Source organism: Dama dama, chromosome 3 (genome assembly GCF_033118175.1).
Source record: "Dama dama isolate Ldn47 chromosome 3, ASM3311817v1, whole genome shotgun sequence".
Lineage (NCBI taxonomy): Eukaryota > Metazoa > Chordata > Mammalia > Artiodactyla > Cervidae > Dama > Dama dama.
The window spans coordinates 42,563,064-42,583,240 of record NC_083683.1 but is presented as its reverse complement, the minus strand read 5'-3'; the positions used below and the strand labels follow the sequence as shown (position 1 = coordinate 42,583,240).

At 52.7% G+C, this 20,177-nt stretch overlaps 1 protein-coding gene across 1 annotated transcript; it reads left to right on the top strand.

Annotated features, from left to right (window-relative positions):
• The first annotated feature begins 8,716 nt into the window (after positions 1 to 8,716).
• Positions 8,717 to 10,313, top strand: HOXC12 (homeobox C12). The gene is made up of 2 exons (XM_061122393.1): positions 8,717 to 9,323; positions 10,075 to 10,313. Exons 1-2 carry the CDS (start codon positions 8,717 to 8,719, stop codon positions 10,311 to 10,313), a joined length of 846 nt encoding a protein of 281 aa, XP_060978376.1.
• The last annotated feature ends 9,864 nt before the right edge of the window (positions 10,314 to 20,177 follow it).

Here is a 20,177-nt window from a genome sequence, read left to right as displayed (position 1 = left end):
AAAAGCTGGAATTGGCTGAGGAGCCACCTATCCCCCCTCCCACTTCAAGCAAGGAACTGAGTTTCTCTGGAGCCACTGGTGCCCCCATAGCCTCCTCTGTTCTACTTCTGGGTCCCGTCGGAAAATCCAGGGAAGACAGAAACTCCCGCCACGCTGCTAAATATGTCTTCTCTGAGGCTGAGATTAGGCCAGGCACAGGAGCAGAACTTTTTTTGTAAGGAAAGGACAAACTTCTCTTCAAAGGGGATGGAGAGTGGGTCCTCCAGCAGAATCCCTCTCCAGTCACTTCTCCATCAAGGCAACAGCTCAGAAGGCCTCACACTTTCACTTTTACTCATTGTGCAGAAGAAAGCCGTTTTCTTCCAGGAGGCCAAAATAATCGCAATTAGCCAGCTAATGTAGACACGACTGACATTTCCCTCCTCAAAGGCCAGCTCGGTGCTGGGGAGGTGTGGGGGCTCACCTTCTCCTTTCCCACTGGCGCATTACAAAACAGTGTTCTTTTGAAATGTTCATCAGAAATAGGTTTTTTAAAAAATGTTGTGTATCTGTATATAGTATTGTGGTGTCTAAATGACAATGTACTGAATGCAAAAAGAAAAAAGAACCCACAAACCCGTTTTTAAAATAAAATCTTTTTTTTTTTTTTTTTGCCTTAATTTTATTGCTTGGATTACTTCTGAAACTCCTATCCACTGGCTCTTTGGGGGAGGGAGGCTCTGTTGCCCTGATGCAGCCAGAGTTGGCCAGGGCTACGTACTGACATCACACCAGGCTAGGTACATCCCAAACTCATATTTTGCTTTACTTAAGTTTTTTAAGTTAGTCATTCAGATAGTTGATAGTGTCTAGACAGGAGAAAACTCTTTACCATCCTGATGCCCCAAACAAATGAGTAGGTTCGGGAGAGAAGGATGTGATCAGTGACTAAAAAGGCCTGGCAGCAGGTGAGTGAGTTCACTTCAGTTAATAGTCAGGGCTCAGATCTGGATCCTGGATCCCGAGGCTGAGAAAATGGCCATCCCATCTGGGAGCTGGATGCTTCAGTGGTGGTGGCAGCAATTGGGCTCTAATCTTAGGTTCTTGAGGCCCTAGTGCCCCAGTGTCCCAAATCCTTCCCAACAGTTCAGAGCTGGAACTAGGAAGTGGTCCCCTTAGTCAACCCTTGTGGGGGGTGGCTGCAAGCTCAGCATTCCCAAGCTGCTCTCTTTTCTTCCCACCGATCTGCGCAAGAGGTCAGGCCCCAAGGACGCTGTGGGCCCCAAGTTTGCTAAGCCAACCTTGCTTCTATTCTCCAGCTTTCTTGGAAACCTCAGTCTTCCAGGCAATCAGGAGTTGTGCAGACTCTGCCACTAATTTGTTTTCACTGTCCTGTCCATCTGCGCCTATCTTCCTATCCCACTGAGTTAATGAGATCATTAAGTTGTCAGGTTAAGAGATTTTAAAAAAGCAATATAGCCTAAAACAATGTTATCTCAGATTAAATCTTTACTGCAACAACTTTTATGTTATGATATTTTTCCTCTCCTGAGATATAGAAAGACTGGAGGCATTGGATTGGAATTCAGAGTGCTCCAATTTCTTTTTGCCTAATGGCTGAAGGTCTTCAAGTTTTATTTAAATAAATGTTTGGTGGGGGTTGTGATACACACATATGCACACACAACACACACACTGAATCTGAGAGACTAAGAGACTAAGAATTCACCCTCTGTGGAGCCTCTGCTACTGATGTGGCTGCCGATCCTGTTCTCTCCATCTCAACCCTGGATTAACTAACCAAAGAATCCCAGGCTGAGCAGTACAGATTAGGAGTTGCAAATAGATGAATCTCCTAGGAATAAGGTTCATTCTTAATTCCATCTCCCCTTTCTCTCCCCACTCACCACTCTAATCTCTCTCCAAAACCCCTGTCTTCCCTGAGATGTAAAGAATTGAACACTAAATGTGTGTGTTTCATCAGAAAAAGGAAGTGAGTAGACAAGAGACCTCAGGGCTTCCTTAATGGACCCACAGCCCTCTTGACCTGGGAGTGCACTGGGAAGTCCCATGACACAGCTGTAGACACAGTGGAGACTTGGAGGCTCAGTAGGGAAAGAGAATTCTGAAGTTCTCCGAGGCAGCCTTCCACTTCTGCACATAAACCCACATGAAGTCAACTGAACGAGCCTTCCCACACGGAGGGACCAGCCCTAAGGCCCCAGAAGGGGGCCATGGAAAAGAGAGGGAAAGCTGGTGCAGGCTCACTGGGACACCAGTGACCCAGGCAGGCACTGTGGTACTTCTGAGTCCCGGTGAGCCCCAGTGTGCCAGGGTGTTTAAGATGCCACCCATTCACTGGATTAACTATGCCTAGAGCAGTTTTGGGGATGCCTCTCCCATAAAAGTAAGCAGGGCTGAGAATGGAAACTCCTGTGTGAGACAGGTATTGTGTGAGTGTGTATTCTGGGGAGACACACATTCCCCAAAGTTGGGGAAAAAAATATTTGTTCCCTGATTGTGTTGGTTCCTTACCTGTCCTTCCTCCAAGAGTTGGTATTCTCACTGGGGAACTCTGTGAGATCTTCCTATGAAAGGATGTGTGTGTGTGTGTGTGCACGCACATGCCTGTGTGTGTGCCTGTGTGCATCTTTGTGTGTGTGTGTGTGGAGCCTCTGATTAGTGCAGAATTTCCCCAGCTTTTACTGCCTCTCTGTGTGCATGTGTGGCAATGTTGTCAGCCAGCACTCATCTCAAGGTGTAGAGTGTGTTTTCTTCATTCAGATTTAGAAAAGCTTTTCTTTCCAAGGTCAGTCTCCCAATGTCTGTGTGAGAGTGAGAGTATAATAAATATGAAGGTGTAAGGGGACAGAAAAGTCCAAAGGACTGTGAGCATTGCAGTTTCCTCTTCTCTGGGCTGAGGTTCCTGCTATCTTTCTCATAACCCAGTGGCATCATCTGCTCCGTGTGACTCTGTGGCCAGGGCTGGGGGACCTGGGAGAGCCAGAGCCTCACAGGACACTCGTTCGTTCTGGAGGCCACTCTACCAGGCTGCCAGGGAGGACTCAGTTAGAACTTTTCCTGATTTGGGGGAGAAAGCCCCTTCCCCACCCACATCTTAGTCTTCAGATCTAGGGCCAGCACAACCGGCCTTTCGGCCAGTAGTCAGTCTCGCAGCCAGGAACCCACCTGAGGATGCAAGGCCAGCAGTCCTTGGGAGACTCCTCCATGACTGTCTCCAGACCAGGTGTTTTTCCACAGGCGGCTGGTCAGCAGGGCTGTGTGGGTGTAGGTGGGGGCAGCCCCTGGGACACTCTCCATTTCTCCGAGGATTGAAGCTGGGAACCCTCTAGCAGCCCCCTCTGTTCTGTTTTGAAGAGACCCCCCACACTAAGATCTACTTGAGTCTGACTTGGATGGTGTCGGAAGCCCGCTCCTCAAAGAACTCCAAGCCCTGGATCAGGCAGATGTGTATCCAGACCTGCGCTAGTGGAAGATGGAGGGGCCCTGGGGAGCCGGGGGCTTCTGGGAGGAGGAGGAGGGGGCCATAGCCTTTTCGCAACCAACCAGGCTCTTCCTCGTCTAGCCTTGACCGTGACTAGGTCTTTCTGACCTTGACATCGCAGGGAGCACTGGGAAATGGGGGAGGGTGGAAAAGGCCTTGATCTTCCTGTGGCCAGAGGAGGAGAGGGCCGCTTGCCCCCTCTACGCGCCATCCCCCTTCCTGCCAGAGCCCGCCACCTCTGTTTACACACAGAGGTGTCGTCTGCAGTCTAGACAGGGGCGCTAATAATGCCCATAAAAGGCGGCCTCTCCAGAGATGCTCTGCAACTCGGCTCCCGCGCGCCTACCGCTGGCCGAAGCCTCTGCCTCCTCCGCCCCGCCCTCCTCAGATACCTCGTCTGGGCTTGAGGGCCGCCTTGGGGAGGGGGTATCCAGAGGGTTCCTGGAGGCTGAGATCCCCTGCCCCGCACCCTTCTGAACCTCTTCAGTCTCCAAAGGTAAGCGGACCCCCGTTCCCATTCTTCCAGCCCAGCCAGCCTCAGGGTTAGCTGCGCATCCTCCTATCCCCACTGGCCTCTAGGCCGGCTGCCCCCACGCAATCCGCCTGTGCCCAACACCATCTCCGCCCCCGCCCGGAACTGGAGGCTTGGTTTGGGAAGCATTTGGGTAACTGGGCAGAGCAGACCCCAAGCAGATCTCAGCCCTTCCCCTGGACAGGGCTGGCCAGAGGCCATGGTCAGAGGGAGCGGCTGGTTGGGTGACAGAGGGCACTCTATGTAGTCCTCACCCCATGCTGAGCTTCGAGGTCCACGGAGACCCTGGCCCTGGGCTCCCCTTATGTTGCCGGCGGCTGTAGGTGTGGTGTTGAGGAGAGGGTGCTTTTTTTCTTTTTTTTTTAACTTGGTCCCCACACCTTTCCTGACACTCAGTAATTCACTAGGCGGAGGAGATCCTCTGCTGGTGGAGGGAGAAAATGTCAGAGCCGCGAAACTAGTTAACGATTCGAGCGCTGAAAGGACAGTGAAAATGAGGGAAGAAGGTTCAGGTGAGGAGTGGAGAGATGGTCTCCCAGATGTTCCCCCCTGGGACCCCTCCCGACCCCTTCCCCATTTCCTGAGTGGCAATCGGGCTGGGATCTTGTGGTGGGAGGGGGGGGGCCCAAGGGAGCCACAGAAGACTTGGAGGAGGTAAGGGCGCTGCTGACCCCGGGCCGTTTGTGTGAGCCTGAAAGCCTGAATGGGCCCCCTCATCCAAGGTTCCTCTCACACCCTGCTCCTCCAGGCTGCAGAGCCCTGGAAGACAGCACAGGGGAAGGGACCTTCCAATCTTCTCCTTGAGTCGAATAAGGGGACCTGGGAGACAGGGGGCTCTGACCCCTGGCTGAGCTAGCGAAGCAGATGAAAGAGGAGTCTGAGCCCCTTACCTCCACCCATCAGTCTTGTCTGAACCCGACAATATCTTGCCCCAAGCCCAAGATACCCCAAAAGGACGACCTAAAGAGAGCTGAGGGGTCGGGCTGGAGTGCAGACTTTCCCCACCCACCGCTTCTCATTTCCCCTCTCTGGGCCAGCCCAGCTCCTGCTCACCTCCCTTCGGGACCCAAGGCCCTGCCTCATTTGCATACGCGGCAGAACCGCTTTGTGCAAACTAGGCAGTGACCTTGAACTGGGCTGCCTTGGCCTCAACTGACTAGGGAGAAGGCAGCACCGCACGGAATAATTTCGACCTCGGCAGGGGAGCCGGACCATGGCAGGCAGCTCACAGTCACTCCGCGGTGGCCTAAGCTACCCGCAGCCGTTCTGCCTCTGCCACCAGAGCTGTCAGAGATTTTGTAATAACTCCTTTCGCCCGGTTCGGCGGTGGCGGGGACTCGAGGAACAGCGCAGAGCCGGCGAAGATGCCGGAGGGACCGAGACTTAGACAGAGCCAGGTCGGGAGAAGCCGCTGGGCATCCCGCTGGTGGATGCGAGGAAGCACGAGGGCTGCCGGGGGTCTTCAAGGAAGTCCTTGGACCACATCCTGGTCTTCAGTTTTAATTAACCCCTGAGTTAATGAAAGGTGGGGGGATGGTTGAGCCAGGCCAGCTGCAGCAGGAACCTGTGGTCCAGCGGCCAACAGGCAGCCCACCTCTTCCTGTGATTTTATGAATGTGTGTTAGCGTGGGCGCACAGATCGCTCCGCGCGTCCGGAGCCTGGCTCTGGCCATTAAGGGCCGGCGGATTAAACCCGGCTAGAAACGGTTGCCCAGCGCCTCGGGCTGTCCTACGAATTATTCTCACCAAGTCCGGGTCGGCTCCTGGCAAGCAGCTTTCCCCGAGGCTGGATTTAGTTTCGCACCCGAGCCTCCCGCCGGCCCTGGGGACCCAGGCTGGGAGCGGTCCCTGCAGCCATTTAATCCCAGCGGGGTTAAGGAATGGGCGTCTGAGCGGCGTGTGCAGCGGGGAGCCTTAAAGGCGCACAGAACCGAGGCTTCCACCGGGAGGCTGGGCGCCTAGATTGCTTGGGTCTTTGCTGGGATCTTAACAACCCTGTAATAATCCTAATGATCCTCGAGGAGTAGGGCACCGGGGATGTGAATTTTGCTGATGGTCCTCGGCAGCTCTTGCCTAGAGGAAACAGGGTCGGCTGCACAGAAGGAAGGGGGTTTGTGTGTGTGCAAGTGCCAGGGTCCGAAACCTGGGGGAAGTGGTGGCATTTTTTTTTTTTTTTTGACGGGACTAAATCGGACTGGGAGAAACCGCTTGTCTGGAAGAAGGAAGTCCTCACTCCATCCTCATTTCCTCGGCGTTTCATCTGCCGCCCTGTGGCCGCTGCTCTGCGTGCTCAGCTGCCTGGCCCGGAGCACCGCGAGCAGAGCTCCGGGCTTGAGATTTTCGAGCTAGGGAGGGATGGGGAGAGCCTAAGACCTTTCTCCTTGCACCCCCCTTCTAGGAGACTGGAGTTATCTGGAAAGGGAAAAGAGAATGGGGAGAAGCCTCCACCCCACAAGGACTAGTGATTATCCCGCAAAGCTCAGATCGGCGTCCCCCACACCAACAATAGCGGCCGAGCGCGAGGCCTGGAGGCCTGGAGACCTCGCCGCCGGCGCAATGTTCTGATTGAAAACAGCAACAATATTAAAGTCACACCCTGTTTTCCTTTATGACCCAAAATAACCCCCAAATAAATTTAATTAAATATTCAGTAACGCTTATTAATGCATCTTGAAAAGAGGGCATAAATAAGGAGATGCTGTGACGTGGAATTCGCAGCTGAGGGATGCTCCTCTGCAGTAGCACAGCCCCTTAATCAACTAGGCACAAAAAAGCCAGTTCAGTTCTGCTCGTTCCTCGCCTCCCCGACTGTCGCGGTTCTGACTAGAGGTGACTGCGCGGGGCTGACATCTCACTGCTTGACCTCGGTTCTGGCAAGTGGGCCCGGCGTGGGGCGGGCTCCTGGGGGCAGGAGGGACCTGGCCAGGCCGCCTAGCTGGCCAGGGCGGGGAAGAGGAAGCGGAGCGAGAGCGGAGCGTACTGAGCTAAGAGCTGAGAGCTGTGCCGGGCAGGGAGACGCCCGCGCGGACACATTTCTGTCGGAGTGTGCAGCTACGGTTTGGGATATGAAATCGCTCGAGAAGCTCTGGAATTCAAAGAATCTGCATTCTCTCTGCCGTGTCCTGCAGAAGAGAGAAAAAGAGGGAGATGAGAATCTTCTGCTTAGGTCTGCTTTTGTGGCTTCCACTTATTCTCAGATATTTAACTTTCACCCACGTGGGTTTCTTTCTCCCATATTCTGTCATCTCTCTAGTTTTCTCTAAATCTGGTGTATTCTCATATTTAGACTTTTACTGAACTATTGATCCCACCTGGTATTGCTTAAAGCAGTGCTTTGAGCTTTGGCTCAAAAGAATCCCAAATAATAGCATGGAAATCTGAATATTATATTAGACCCCAATAGAATACACCTAGTTTCAAAGGGAAGGTTTGTTTCACTTTTCATTTTAATCTGCTTGACTGTGTGTCTGAGGACTTGGTTGAAGTTATATTGTGGCTTCCAGATGTCCATTGATTTTGCCAATGGTCTGCATTGGGTTCTCAGCCTTCTGCAAAAAGAGCTGCTGGGGTTAGCACCATATATATAATTTTAAATGCCAAGAAGATAATTCTCTGGCGTTCCCTCAGTCACTCCCAGCACACCTACTGGGCTGGGCACTGTTATCTGTAGTCCCAGCAGTAGGCTGGGCTCGTTCTGGGGTGTATTTCCTCCACAGCAGGAATCAGGGGCCTCTCTGGCCAGCCAAGCCCACCTGGGAGCCCAGAGTCTCTTGCTGCAAAGACTCCAAGAGGACCCCCCCCCTCCAGAAGCCCCTCTGACCCACAGAAGTCATGGAGAAGAGTAGTTCAGCCCCCAGCTTTTCAAGAGCAGGTGGGGAAGTCCTCATTGAGCTGGGAGCATCTTTATTCTGCTTTTTCCGTCTGTCTTCTGACATTCTTCCTCTAACAGTGACTGAAGATGTGAGGCTGGGTGGCTCCCAGGTGGAGAGTGGGGAAGACCTGGCATTAGTAATCCTCCCTGCGCACCTCTTGGAGGAGAGGACCCCACGTGTCTCCCCAAATTCCTGAGGAAAAAGAGCCGAGGAAAAGAAGCTGGCAATGACAGCGGCAGGAAAACCTATCTTTACCCCCACTTCGCCTCTACTGTAAATAAACCCGAGCCAAAGGGCTCATCCGTCTCCTTAAACAGCCAGTAAACTTTATATGACACAATATCTAATAGTAATTTATTGGGGATATATTGTAAATTCCAACGGTTTTAGTTAATAAAGGAGCTAATTAAAGAGGGACGGGCTTTGCTCTCGCCAGCTGCTGGCCAGAAGATAATACATCTGGGTGGGGTGGGGGGCTTGTGCAGGGTGCAGAAGCGTGTATGTGCAGGTATTTTTGGTGTGGCTTTTTTCCTCTTGCCCCGTGTCGGGCGATTACCTCGATCTCTGCGTTAGATTTTATATGATCTTTTTAAAAACCAGAAGCCAGCGAATAAATCTGCCCCCGCGGTTCGTTCACTTTCACCCCCCTCTACAGGGGAAGGGGGAAGTTGGAGTTGGTGCAGGGTGGGGGGGATCCTCTGTCCCCACCCATCCCCCTGCCGGCGGCGCCCACGTGAGCCGGACGGCCAATGGGTGGCCGGTGCAGGTTTAACTATGTTTAATGTCAGATAGCAATAAAGTAGAAGCTGTCGGTCGGGCCCCGCGGAAATGGGCGAGCATAATCTCTTGAATCCCGGGTTTGTGGGGCCGCTGGTGAACATCCACACGGGAGACACCTTCTACTTTCCCAACTTCCGCGCGTCCGGGGCGCAGCTGCCCGGGCTGCCTTCGCTGTCCTACCCGCGCCGCGACAACGTGTGCTCGCTGCCCTGGCCGTCGGCGGAGCCGTGCAATGGCTACCCGCAGCCCTACCTCGGCAGCCCTGTGTCTCTCAACCCTTCTTTCGGCCGCACGTGCGAGCTGGCGCGCGTGGAGGACAGCAAGGGTTACTACCGCGAGCCGTGCGCCGACGGCGGCGGGGGCCTGAAGCGTGAGGAGCGCGGGCGCGATCCCGGCCCAGGAGTCGGGCCCGGGGCAGCGCTGCTGCCGCTGGAGCCGTCGGGGCCGCCAGCGCTCGGTTTCAAGTACGACTATGCTGCGGGCGGCGGTGGTGGTGACGGCGGCGCGGGACCCCCGCACGACCCGCCCTCTTGCCAGTCGCTGGAATCCGACTCCAGTTCGTCCCTGCTCAACGAGGGCAACAAGGGCGCCGGCGCGGGCGACCCCGGAAGCTTGGTATCGCCTTTAAACCCCGGCGGCGGGCTCACGGCCAGCGGTAAGGACCCCGGCCCACACCGGACGGGACGTCTCACTCGGGCGGGCAGTGTAGGACTGAGCTAGGGCCTCCTAGGGTGACAGACTGTGTGGTGAGGAAGCGCTTCTTTAAAAAAAAAAAAAAAAAAAGTTGGGGAGGGGAGCCCTGTAAACATGTAAATATCCCCATAAAAGAACTACAGAGATTCCCTTTTTGCTTGGCTTGCAGCCGGAGGGGGCTGGGAGCTCCGGAGACGGGGGATTCTGACAGACTTTCCAGGCCTGGGGGCTGGGGACCCAGAGCATGATCCCTGCTTGCCCAGGGCCTCTCTTTCCACCTCCCCACAGGCCCCCATTCCCTACATTTTTTTTTTTTTTTAAAGAAAGGCTAGTGAATATGGTTTACTCTTGTCACTAGCTCATGTCTGTTCTAAATGATCAGGGACCCCATCCTGGAGGATATTAGAGGAAGGGGCCGGGATATCCTGGAGAAGAAGAGGTTTGAGGAGAAGTGAGAGGATAGGAATCTAGAAGGCTCTGGGATGCGGCGCTGAGAAGTAGGGTTGGGGAGGCCAGGAGAAAAGAGTGAAAGGGGAAGAAGAGATTGATGAAGGCGGAGGACTTGCTAGGGATGGGAGTCTTTGCAAAACAGGAGAGGAAGAGCCTGGCATTGGTTGTTAGGCCAAGGTGAAAGGCTCTTGGGAAAGACCGAGGGTACTGGGCTTGTCATCTCTTGGTCCTCTGGTCAACCCTGCTGGTTCATCTCCACCCAGGAGCGCCCTGGTACCCGATCCACAGCCGCTCTCGGAAGAAGCGCAAGCCCTATTCGAAGTTGCAGCTGGCGGAGCTGGAGGGCGAGTTTCTGGTGAACGAGTTCATCACACGGCAGCGCCGGAGGGAACTCTCAGACCGCTTGAATCTTAGTGACCAGCAGGTCAAGATCTGGTTTCAGAACCGCAGAATGAAAAAGAAAAGACTTCTCTTGAGGGAGCAAGCTCTCTCCTTCTTTTAGGGGGCCAAGACACGGGTGCCAGCCCCAGACTGAGCCTGTCTCTGGCGGACAGCAAGAGGGGGCGCTGCCTGGGACACAGTCCCCGCTTAGAACGCCAGGCGTCTCTTGCAGGTCCTCCCTGGACGGCCTCTTGTCTGTTTTGTTCGTGGTTCCCTCCCACACACCCCCAGCAGGCCCTGCCAAGTCCCAGAGACAAGGAAAGAACCCAACCAGGGAGAGAAGCCCACAGCTGCAGGTAGGGGGTAGGGGAAGGGAAGGCTGAGGCCCTGGGGAGGGGCTAGTTTGACCCCAGGGACTGGGACTTTGGGCCTCTGGCTGAGGATCTGGAGGAAAGGTGACTAAGGCGCCCCCTCCCACCATTTTCCCTCCATGGTCTTTGGTCAGTCTGCCTGCAGGAGTAGGCCAGGGTGGGGACAGTAGGACCAATGCTCTCAGAGCTTGCAGTTGTTGGGTTAGGACTGGCCGAGAGGAGGGAGCGAGAGTGGAGTATCAGCAGAGATTGGGGATGGGGTCAGGGTGGCTCTGGGAGGCCAGGAGGAAGTGGGGAAATGTAGGAGGAAGTGTGGTTTGAGAGAACAGAATGGTCAGCAGTGCCCAAGTCTGCTGGGTCCTGGGTCCTCCAGGCCTGGATGCAGAGCAGGCGAAGGTATGAGAAGGCATGAGCATTTTGCCCAGCTGGCTGTGGACGGGGCGATCATCAGCCATAGGTCCCCTTTAGAGCAGGCTACCCGAACGAGCCAACCGTCCTCCTGGTCCTCAGCCCGCTCCACCGAGCCCCTGCGCCCATTGGCTCACAGGTGTGCTGCCATCCACTCTCGCTGCCGTCCAGGCAGCTACGGACTGGAAGCCCCAAGAGGGGAATTGAGAGCTGAGCAGATGCAGTCTCAGGTTCAGTAGCCACCCCAGGGACCCCCACCTGGCTTTCTGGGAAACAGGGAAGGCTGTAAAAAGAGCTGCGAAGTGCAGCATTGAATGGCCGAGAGAGTTCTGGCAGCCGCGGCAGATTCTCTCTACCCGCTGGCGTTCATGGTCACGGCCGGAGGCTGGACCAGGATAATTTATGAGGCGGGAGGAGAATCCGCCCCTAAAAGGGGCTACCGGGTGCAGAGGCCCCCCCCCCCGGATTTCCCAGGCTGGTGACAATGAAGGAGGTGGGCGCTGCAGCCCCCCACCCAACTCCTTTCTCTCTTTTTACCCACCCCTCACTCCACCACTCCCCAACGTCCGCCTTTTGTCTGAGGATCCGGTGCCTCCGCCCCCAGGCTGAGAAGCCGCGGGTTAGGAGGACCAGAGGAGACGGAAGGGCACATCCCCAAAACCCACTGTAGGCCAGAGAGTGGCTTCACCTGCCCAGAGCCTTTTATTCATAGCCCCCTTCTGCCGTGGCCCCACCCCCATCTGGGTAGATGCCAGGCTGGCTTCGGAAAGAGAAGCAGTGAGGGAGCCGGCCTGCCTTCTTGCACTCATTTTTATTCCTCTTGGTGCGAGTCCCTCAACCTCCCATCTGCTGACCCAGCCTTGCCAGGAGGCAGAGAATGAGAAGCGGGGTGGGGTGGTGGGGAATGATGGGAGTTAAACCCAGCCTGGACGGTGTGAAACTGGCCTGCTTGCTTGGAGTTCTTCCCACCTGGGGAGAGTCTCTCCTTCCACATCCTGGAAAGGCAATCCACAGGGCCCCCCACTCTCCCACCAGCTTCAAGGCCCTGCACAAGATTATACAGAGGCATGGACAAACAGGCACAGTGGCCCAGTACACCATTGGGCCTACACCATTCTCCTGACTGTATTTGCAAGCAGGCAGACTCATAGCCCCAAATTCAGCCCTGCAGAGTAGCCTGTACAATCACATACCCCCACCCCCCACTGGGCACCTGACATACTTCCCCACCAACATTAACCTATGTACAAGTCTGCAGAAATCACTAGGCTCCAGCTGTCTGCACACTCCCCTGTGGGCTGGACCTGGGTGTGAGGCACTCCCCTCTTTGCCAGGTCACCCATCTACCCCTTCATTCAGCCCCTCCTGTGACCTCCTGGGCTCTGGGGTGCTGGGTTTGAGCTCCACCACTCCAGCCTGACTCTTACAGCTTAATAGAGAAGAGAGACCAGAACACTCCAGCAGGGGTGGGGGAACAAAGATATGCAATATTGTCTTCCTGTCGCTTTAAACTTGACTTCTGTGAGCGTCTCTGTTACTCTGTGTCCTGGTCTGTGTCTGTTGCTAGTAGAGTGACCCTTGTGGGTAGATGCCCTTTCTCCCTCCTTCCCCAGCTCTCTGTAGTGTGCCCTCCTATGCGGATGTCTGTCTCTAGCACGTTTTCCCTTTATATTATCCTTGTACAGAGCTGCTTCATCATATTAATAATAATTAAAACATGATGGTATGATGATGTGATTTTTTGAGAGAAAAAAATTTAAACTGGCTCTCTACATGTGGTCTCCTCTGCCCAGAAAGAATGGGCTCCCCAACCTTCTAGCTGTTCACCCACTTTATTTTCTCCAGCTGAGATGAATAATAAAAATAATAAACCTACAATAATAAAGGATGAGCGGTTGCATGGACAAGAATATATGAGCAACCAAGATCTGTTGATGAGCTGCCATCTCCAGTCCCAAGCAATTACTAGCAGAAAGAAAACTGAGGGATGGTAGATGAGTGGGGAGGAGAGGGATATCTGAGGATCACAGGGTTGTACAAATCATGTGGATAGCCTGGAGGAGGCTGACACTACCTGTGGGACCACAGAAACAAAGTCTGAGCTGCAGGAACTCCAAGAAGTGAAGCCAGGGTAGGAGATGGGATGGTGAGAGTGCCATGGGGTATAGGGCAGGGGCTGGTGGGTCCACACTTGAGCTGTATGGTTCTAGCTCCGTGGATTCACTGTGAGAGCACATCTGGTGCACTGTCAGATGACTGGACAGGGTACTAAAGACGGCTTGAAGCTGATGATAGAGGCTCCATCTCTGTCAGCTGCAGTCCCCTCCAGGTCATGCTAGAGAGGGGCTCCAGTCTGGGCCAGAGTCTAATCCCAACTGGGCCCGTGAGTCCTCGGCACCTCTGCCTCACTCTTTCCTTATGGATGGGACACCCTCCCTCTGCCTCCACCACCCATGAGCCTCTGGTCCCCGAGTTTCCCTTTCTCACAGCCAGGCTCCAATCATGAGTCTTCTCCACACTCCTCCTCCACCCTCCTGGGCCTGCTCCAGAATGGCAGGAGCCCCCCCAGAGCTCAGCCTCCTGAGCCAGGCCTCCTGCCCTGAAATCTTTCTCTTTCTCTCCTCCTTTTCTTATTCCTGCAACTAGAAAAAGTATCAGATTGAGACCAAATCCTATCCTCTCTCGCCCCAACCCCCTGCTGAGTGTGCATCTGAGGGGTTCAGGCAGGAAGGAGATCCCAAACTTTGGGGGTACTCATATAAATGGCCCACAGAGTTCAGGGGAGGCTGGGGGCTGGGTAGCTTCTGGAAGCCTTGAGCTGGGTGGGGGGAGGGACTGGACTGCTGCCCTTAGGTCTAAATAAAGGTAGGGGGAGAGGGTCCTAAATCCCTTCTTCTTAAGCCACATCTATACAGGAAGTTAACAGAGAAAGCATTTCTGGCTAAATAGGAAAGAAGGAAGGTCAGGAATAACTGATCTTCAAATTATTCCCTTGATTTATTCCCAGAGACAGTGAAGATCTGAGAGAAAAGTTTCCTTGTTGGGTGTTGTCTATGCAGGCCCTGAGACTCAATAACTGGGGAGGCTGTCAGGGAAGGAAAAAACACTATAACCTCTTCCCAATGGCTAAATAACAAGTCCTTGGCTCTCCTGGACAAACAGAAGGTCACTGTTGGAGCCTCAACCTAAATAACCCAGGGTGCAGTTGAGCTCTGTATCTGGGCAAAGACTGCATCTATTTTGCAATTGTTTGTCTGGTTTAAGCCCTCAAACTACAACTCACTCCACTGATTTAAGACAAAGCATCCTGTGTCTGTAATTGGGTCTTGAGGGACAAGAAAAGGGGAGAGTTATCTGGATAATTCAGGTAAAAAATAATTTCACTGTTGTGTATGTGTAAGCTTATACCATTCAAATAAGTTGTGTATTTGGCCCTGATTATCACCCAGTTCTACCCCACTCTGCGCTGCGTAGACGCAGGTAGGGTATTTTAAGCCACTATCGAACTGACGGGAGATGAGCCCGGCAGCCCGGGTTCTGCGGATGCTGATACAGCCGGAAAGCCGGCGCGATCGATGGCTCAGACCCAGAGCCAAGCAGGGACCGCCGGCCCCATCTGAACAAAGCAAACCCCGGGGACTTAGGGTTCCGGACCTGCCAGAGCTTCTGCCCATCCTCCCCGCCATCACCCGGAAAGTAGGAGAGGATTGTAGGCCCCCGACCCGTGTGGGAAACGCATACCGGAGCCCCCAACCCTCTCTGCGCGGCGGGGACATGGAGGCGCCGAAGGTTCCAGCGTAATTAAGCGCGAGGTGGGCTGCGGCCAAGGACCGCAACGCCGCGTATAAGCCGAGTGTTTGGCCCCACCGGCCGCCCTAAGGTGTCTGCCTCCGTCGAGAAGGAGCTGCCGATTTTCCGCAGGGAAGCGTGCGTCCCCGGCCCGCCGCCACCGAACACCCCGCACCACGGCAGCTCGGCGCCGAGCTAGCGATCGCTGCTCCAGGCTCCAAGACAAAGACCCGCCTGCCGCTGGTCCGACACGGGCGCCTGACCGCTCGCTCCCCGCCCCGCATCCAGAGCGCTCCGTGCCCCTGCCCGGCGGACAGGGCTCTGGAACCTCGGTCCAGTTCCCCGAGCGCCTGACCCGACCTCGGATCCGGGGCGCCCGGGATCCCAAGGAGAGGAAACACGGCGCGCCTCCCAGTCCCGGCCCCGCCGCCCTACGTAGCTGCCAGCCCAACCAAGAGCGCCAGTCGCCGCCCGAGGGCCGCCGGCCCCCGCGAATGACGGGATGACCCCTGCTGGCCGGAGCCACGGAGACCACCAAGACCCGGACCCGCCCAGCTGATCAGCCCCGAGCCCCAGCCCGGGGGGAGACGCTCCGTGGGTTTGTGGGTGACTTCAAAGAGCAGCCTGAGTCCCAGACTTTGCCAGGCTGCGGGAACCAGGCCTTTCTCCCAAATGGCCTCCCTCTGCTGGGCACGCTGCGTCCGCACAGTGGCGGCCGGCCCTCCCGCCGGGCTCCTCACCGCGGCGGCTCTGCCTCAGGCTCCTAAATAAAGCCTGTGCCGCCCGCAGGAGCCTGGCACCGGAGGCTTAGAAGAGATCGAAACGCAGAGAACCTTTAGCCAGTGCGACCCAGCCTGTTGCCTGGGGGTGACTTCTCTCTGAGCATGAGTCGCTTTGTGACAAGCCTTTGGTTTGTCAATTTTCATGATCTGGAGTGGAGAACTTCAAGGACCGGTCTGTGCGGATGGAACTCACTGGTAGTTCTTGCTAGAAAAGCTACCTGTGAAAGATAGTCCACATTCGGAGCAGGGAAAAGATGTTCCACAAAATGTACGTCTGGACATACTGCCCACATAACCGACATATTGAGACAGTCTAAGATGCACAGAGATCTATATTACATGTACATTCTGGGAATGGAAAATATATTTCTCTAGAAAATATACAAACATAGGCACACACCTATTGTATGGGAAAGCACCCTCCTGAAAAAAAGATTACATATAGCATGTATATCCATCATATATAAAAATTCATTTACATGTATAAACAGTACAGTTGCACAGGGACAGTACAGTCCTGTATCTATTTAAATACATGGGTATATACACTCTAAAAGTCATATAAAATCAGCACATGGACAATGCATCCAGATAATAATAATTATATTAGATATTAATAGTATTATCTTATTATTAATATATCCACATTTTAAAACTTCATGGAAAATATATCTTGTTATTATATATACACAAAGTGCATACCAACTCAGTACATGAAAAATACATTCTGTGAATTACGTTTCCATATATGGTGTATGTGTACCAAATACATAGAAGTACATACTTTGGGTTCACATAGTGTTGTATATTTATAGTACACATTTCTCTGTCAATCTTAAAAACGGTATCAGGAGAAAGCCCAAGCATTAGCAATAACATTCTCCATCAGCAGAAGCTCTTTTCTATCCTTCCGTACTTTCTATTATTTCTGTCTTTTCAAAACACCCTCTATATCTACATGGATTATTTGTATCACTGGTCTCCTGTCTCTGTTTAACTGTTGCCTCTCTTGTCTGAGGTCAGGGTCTATATTTTGAGCCCTAACTCCTGTTTGCAGCAGGGTCTAACTGCACATATCACACCTGCATGGAATTAGCATTTTCTAATTACTTTACCCTTTCTATCTTAGGATTTGTTCTTCTGGACCTACTATAAATATCCAGTTACTCTGGGTTGCCAATTAGGGCAGTGCTGTAGCCAAGAAAGGCGTGTAACAGGCAGGTTCTGAATGTGAGCTGGGCATACAAGGGCTCCTTGAAGAGTGAGGATTGTTTAAATTTTTAAAAATTTACTTTCAAAATTCAAGTCTAGGAAGCAGTATGAAGTAAAGACTGGACCTTGTCTTCTATGCTCCTCTCTAATTCCATAGCACAGCCCCATTCCGCCCGGCCAACCAGGAAGAAGACTCTGGCCTGCCCAGCTCCTGGACTCATTTCCAACCTCAATCTCAAGCAACTGGCAAAATTTATCCCAGAAGTCAAGTTTTTCTCAACAAAACCCATTCCCAATGCTTTTCCAGAGGCAGTAATAACTTAAAGCATTTTGGGGGGCTGAGCAAACTCTGATTTGGCCCCCTAAAAATTAGGCCCACTTGGGTCCTTCTTTAGTAGCTAAAAATCTGGGACTATCTGACACATGCCTATGGAAAAATTCTTTGAAAGACAATACACTCACACCCGACAGAGATATTGTTTATGAGTCGATGGGTTCTGTGTAGATGCGGCCGTATTTTACTGTCCAAAGAAATCAATTAATTAGTGCCTCACCAGTCCCCACACCCGCCACTGCTTGGTTGAGCGTGAGCTTCGGAGATAGATGTACGCGGCCAGCTCGCTGGTCTTGTTAACAAGCCTCAGTCATAAAGATGGAGATGATAAGAAGAGCAAGGAAGCCCTGGTGGCCGTGGGGGGGGGGGGGACTTCGAGGGCCCAGCCCAAGGGTCTGTGGGGCAGCGGCAGGTCGGAGCCAGAGCAATGTAGGAGCCAGAGCGATGTAGGACCGAGGATTGAAGAGGTGATCCGAAACCGAGGATCACCGAGGATCCGGTGTATCCAGTGTTTTTCCCTTCTAGGGTTGATATGCTGTGACTCGAATAACTCCCTATCCCCTCCCCCCTTCTTGAGTTTTCCCTTTTTAAAATCAAGACTCAAATTTTAAAAAATTAAAAAAAAATAAAGATACATAAACCTCTGTCCATGAGTGCCTGTCTTGCCTTCCACCATGTTTGTTCAGGAATCTGCCGCTTTCTCCTTTCCCCGAATTTCTCTGCGTGGTCCTTTTTCATCTCCGTCTGGCACTTTCTTCCCTCCTTTGGCTTGCTTTCTGGCTTCAAGCTTGCTTTTTCTACCAAGTTGATACTGGCTCAGGCCCCAGTGAGCTTGTAAAAATAATAATACAGATACCCCTACCTATCTCTCAGCAGAGTAAACACCCCTAGATAAGCCCAAAGGAAAACAAAAAACAAACAAAAACAACAATAAAACATTCCCCTCCCCCAAAAATACCCCTTGGATATAATTGCTGGTTTGGGTTGCAGCACTTAATTCTGTTTATTCTCACCAGTGTGGATACTGAACAGAGAGATATTGATACTAGAAGGCAGGGGGGAATTAATTTTACTTTTATAGTCACCTATTAAGAGCAGAGTGGTCTGAATCTCCTTTAAAGGGACCAAAAGGGGGGGGGGTGTGGAGAGAAAGAGAGGGAGAAAGGGAGGGGGAAGGGAGAAATATGACTGAAGGCAAACAAAGATCTTTGCCTGAAGAAACAATGTAACACTAGACAGAACTATAAAGTCTAGGAATGTAAGAAAGCAGGCTTTCTTCCCCCATTTGGAATCCCTTCCCTTGCACTTCCTGCTGAAATCTCAACCTGACTACCCAGCAGTATTCAAGGAAGGATTCATGCAATTATCCGGATAATTGTAGGGGGAGAGGGAAAGCATTTCCTTTTGATGGTCTGATCCTCTCTGGTGTCTGTGCAGAGGAGGAGGAGAGGGGGGTGTAAGGGGAAAAAGAGGTGGTAGGGTCTCCCAATATAACCCATCCCCTACAAGATGGCTACTCCTAAACTACTAAGGTCCTTGGCAGGCTTACAGATTCTGAAACATACTCAGAGTCTCACTTTCATTTTTCAGCATATTTCCTTGGCTTTACTTTGTCTGCATAGATCTGCCTCATCCAGTATTGTAATTATCACAAGTAAGCGAATAATAGATAATTATAGGGGTGTCCATAATATCATTTATTTTATAGCCACACAAGATGTGATTAGAGTTAATGTTGGAAGCTTTGTTGGAGCTTGGGAGGCAACAAGAGGCAAAGCAGAGAGGCCTGAATAATCTCTTTTCTATTTTCATGTGTGTGGGAATATCCAAATCCCTATTTCTCTAAATTCCCTCCCCAAATGCCTTAAGTGAAATAGCTAGGATTTTACAGGCTGAAAACTCAGAGAAAGGCAAACAGCAATTTACTCCTTAAACCTTCCCTTAAGTCTCAAGAGCAGTGGTCTCTGCTCTCCCCATACCCCCCCCCCCCAACAAGAGCTTCATCCTCAGTTCAAGACCCTTGGGGTCACAGAGACCTGGCAGGTGAGGCCAGCAAAAGGAAGACAGAGTCTTACCAAAACCAAGTTCATTGCCATCCTCAAACGGGCGCTGGGCCCAGAATGAAGCCCCTGTGATCCCAAAGTTGCCTTCTTTCCTGGACCCTCTTCCTCAGGGATACCTGGATGGGGGCAGAAGCCAGGCGAGGACCATGGAGGTCAGTTGGGGTGGGGATGGGAGAGTATTGAAAATATTATTTACTGTTCCTGAGATTCAAAAGATCAAGAAAGAAGCGAGAAAGAAACTGCATCAGAGAGGCCAGGAAAGAGAATCAAGGGAAGCCATGAAACCAGAAGGCAAGAATCAAAAGAACGAGTGAAAGGAAAAGAGGAGGAAGAAGAACAGCAGGGGGGAAAAAAGGAAGAAAGTAAAAAAGAAAGGGTAGGAAAAGGGGAAGAAAGGGAGAGAAGGGGGAAGGAGGAAGTGAGGGGGAAAAGAAAAGAAGAGACATTTGACAGAGAAAGAAAGCAGGAAGGCAGAGGCCAGGGTCGCCTGGGCTCTGCCTGGCTGCCTGCCGCGGTCTGGGTGGGCGGGGGGCGCCATGACAAAGTGAAGGTCAAGTTAGCATCGTACCTTATAAGGAAGGCGTCGGTCCTCCATTTCAGCCTTTCTTTCTGCCAGGACGTGGCCGTGGCATTTCTGGTCTTGTAAACACTGGAGTCTTAGGGGCCTTAAAAAAAAAAAAAAAAGACCCCCCTCCTTCCTTTATTGGGGGTGAGCTCGGCTGGCTGGGGGAAGCAGTGGACACAGAAGTCAACTAATGAAGACTCCGGGAAACTTTTCTCTCCTTTTCTCTCTGGCTCCGCTCCCGCCAGCTGGGGCCCCCTCCCCCTCCCTCCGTCCCTCCCTCCCTCCCTCTCCCCACCCCAGTGCCTCTTTTTCTCTCGGTATCTCTCCTTCTTCCGTATCTCTCGCCACCGTCTGTAACTCTGGGCTCCGTCTCTCCACTCCCTCTTCCCAATACTGCAGACTTCTAAATCCCTTTCATTCTACCGCGAAGCGGAATGGGACCTAAGAACTGGAGAGAAAAT

Bases quoted from the DNA above. Each gene is read 5' to 3' on its own strand.
- HOXC12 (XM_061122393.1), top strand. From the start codon at position 8,717: ATGGGCGAGCATAATCTCTTGAATCCCGGGTTTGTGGGGCCGCTGGTG. The intron at 9,324-10,074 runs GTAAGGACCCCG...ATCTCCACCCAG, and splicing joins CGGCGGGCTCACGGCCAGCG to GAGCGCCCTGGTACCCGATC.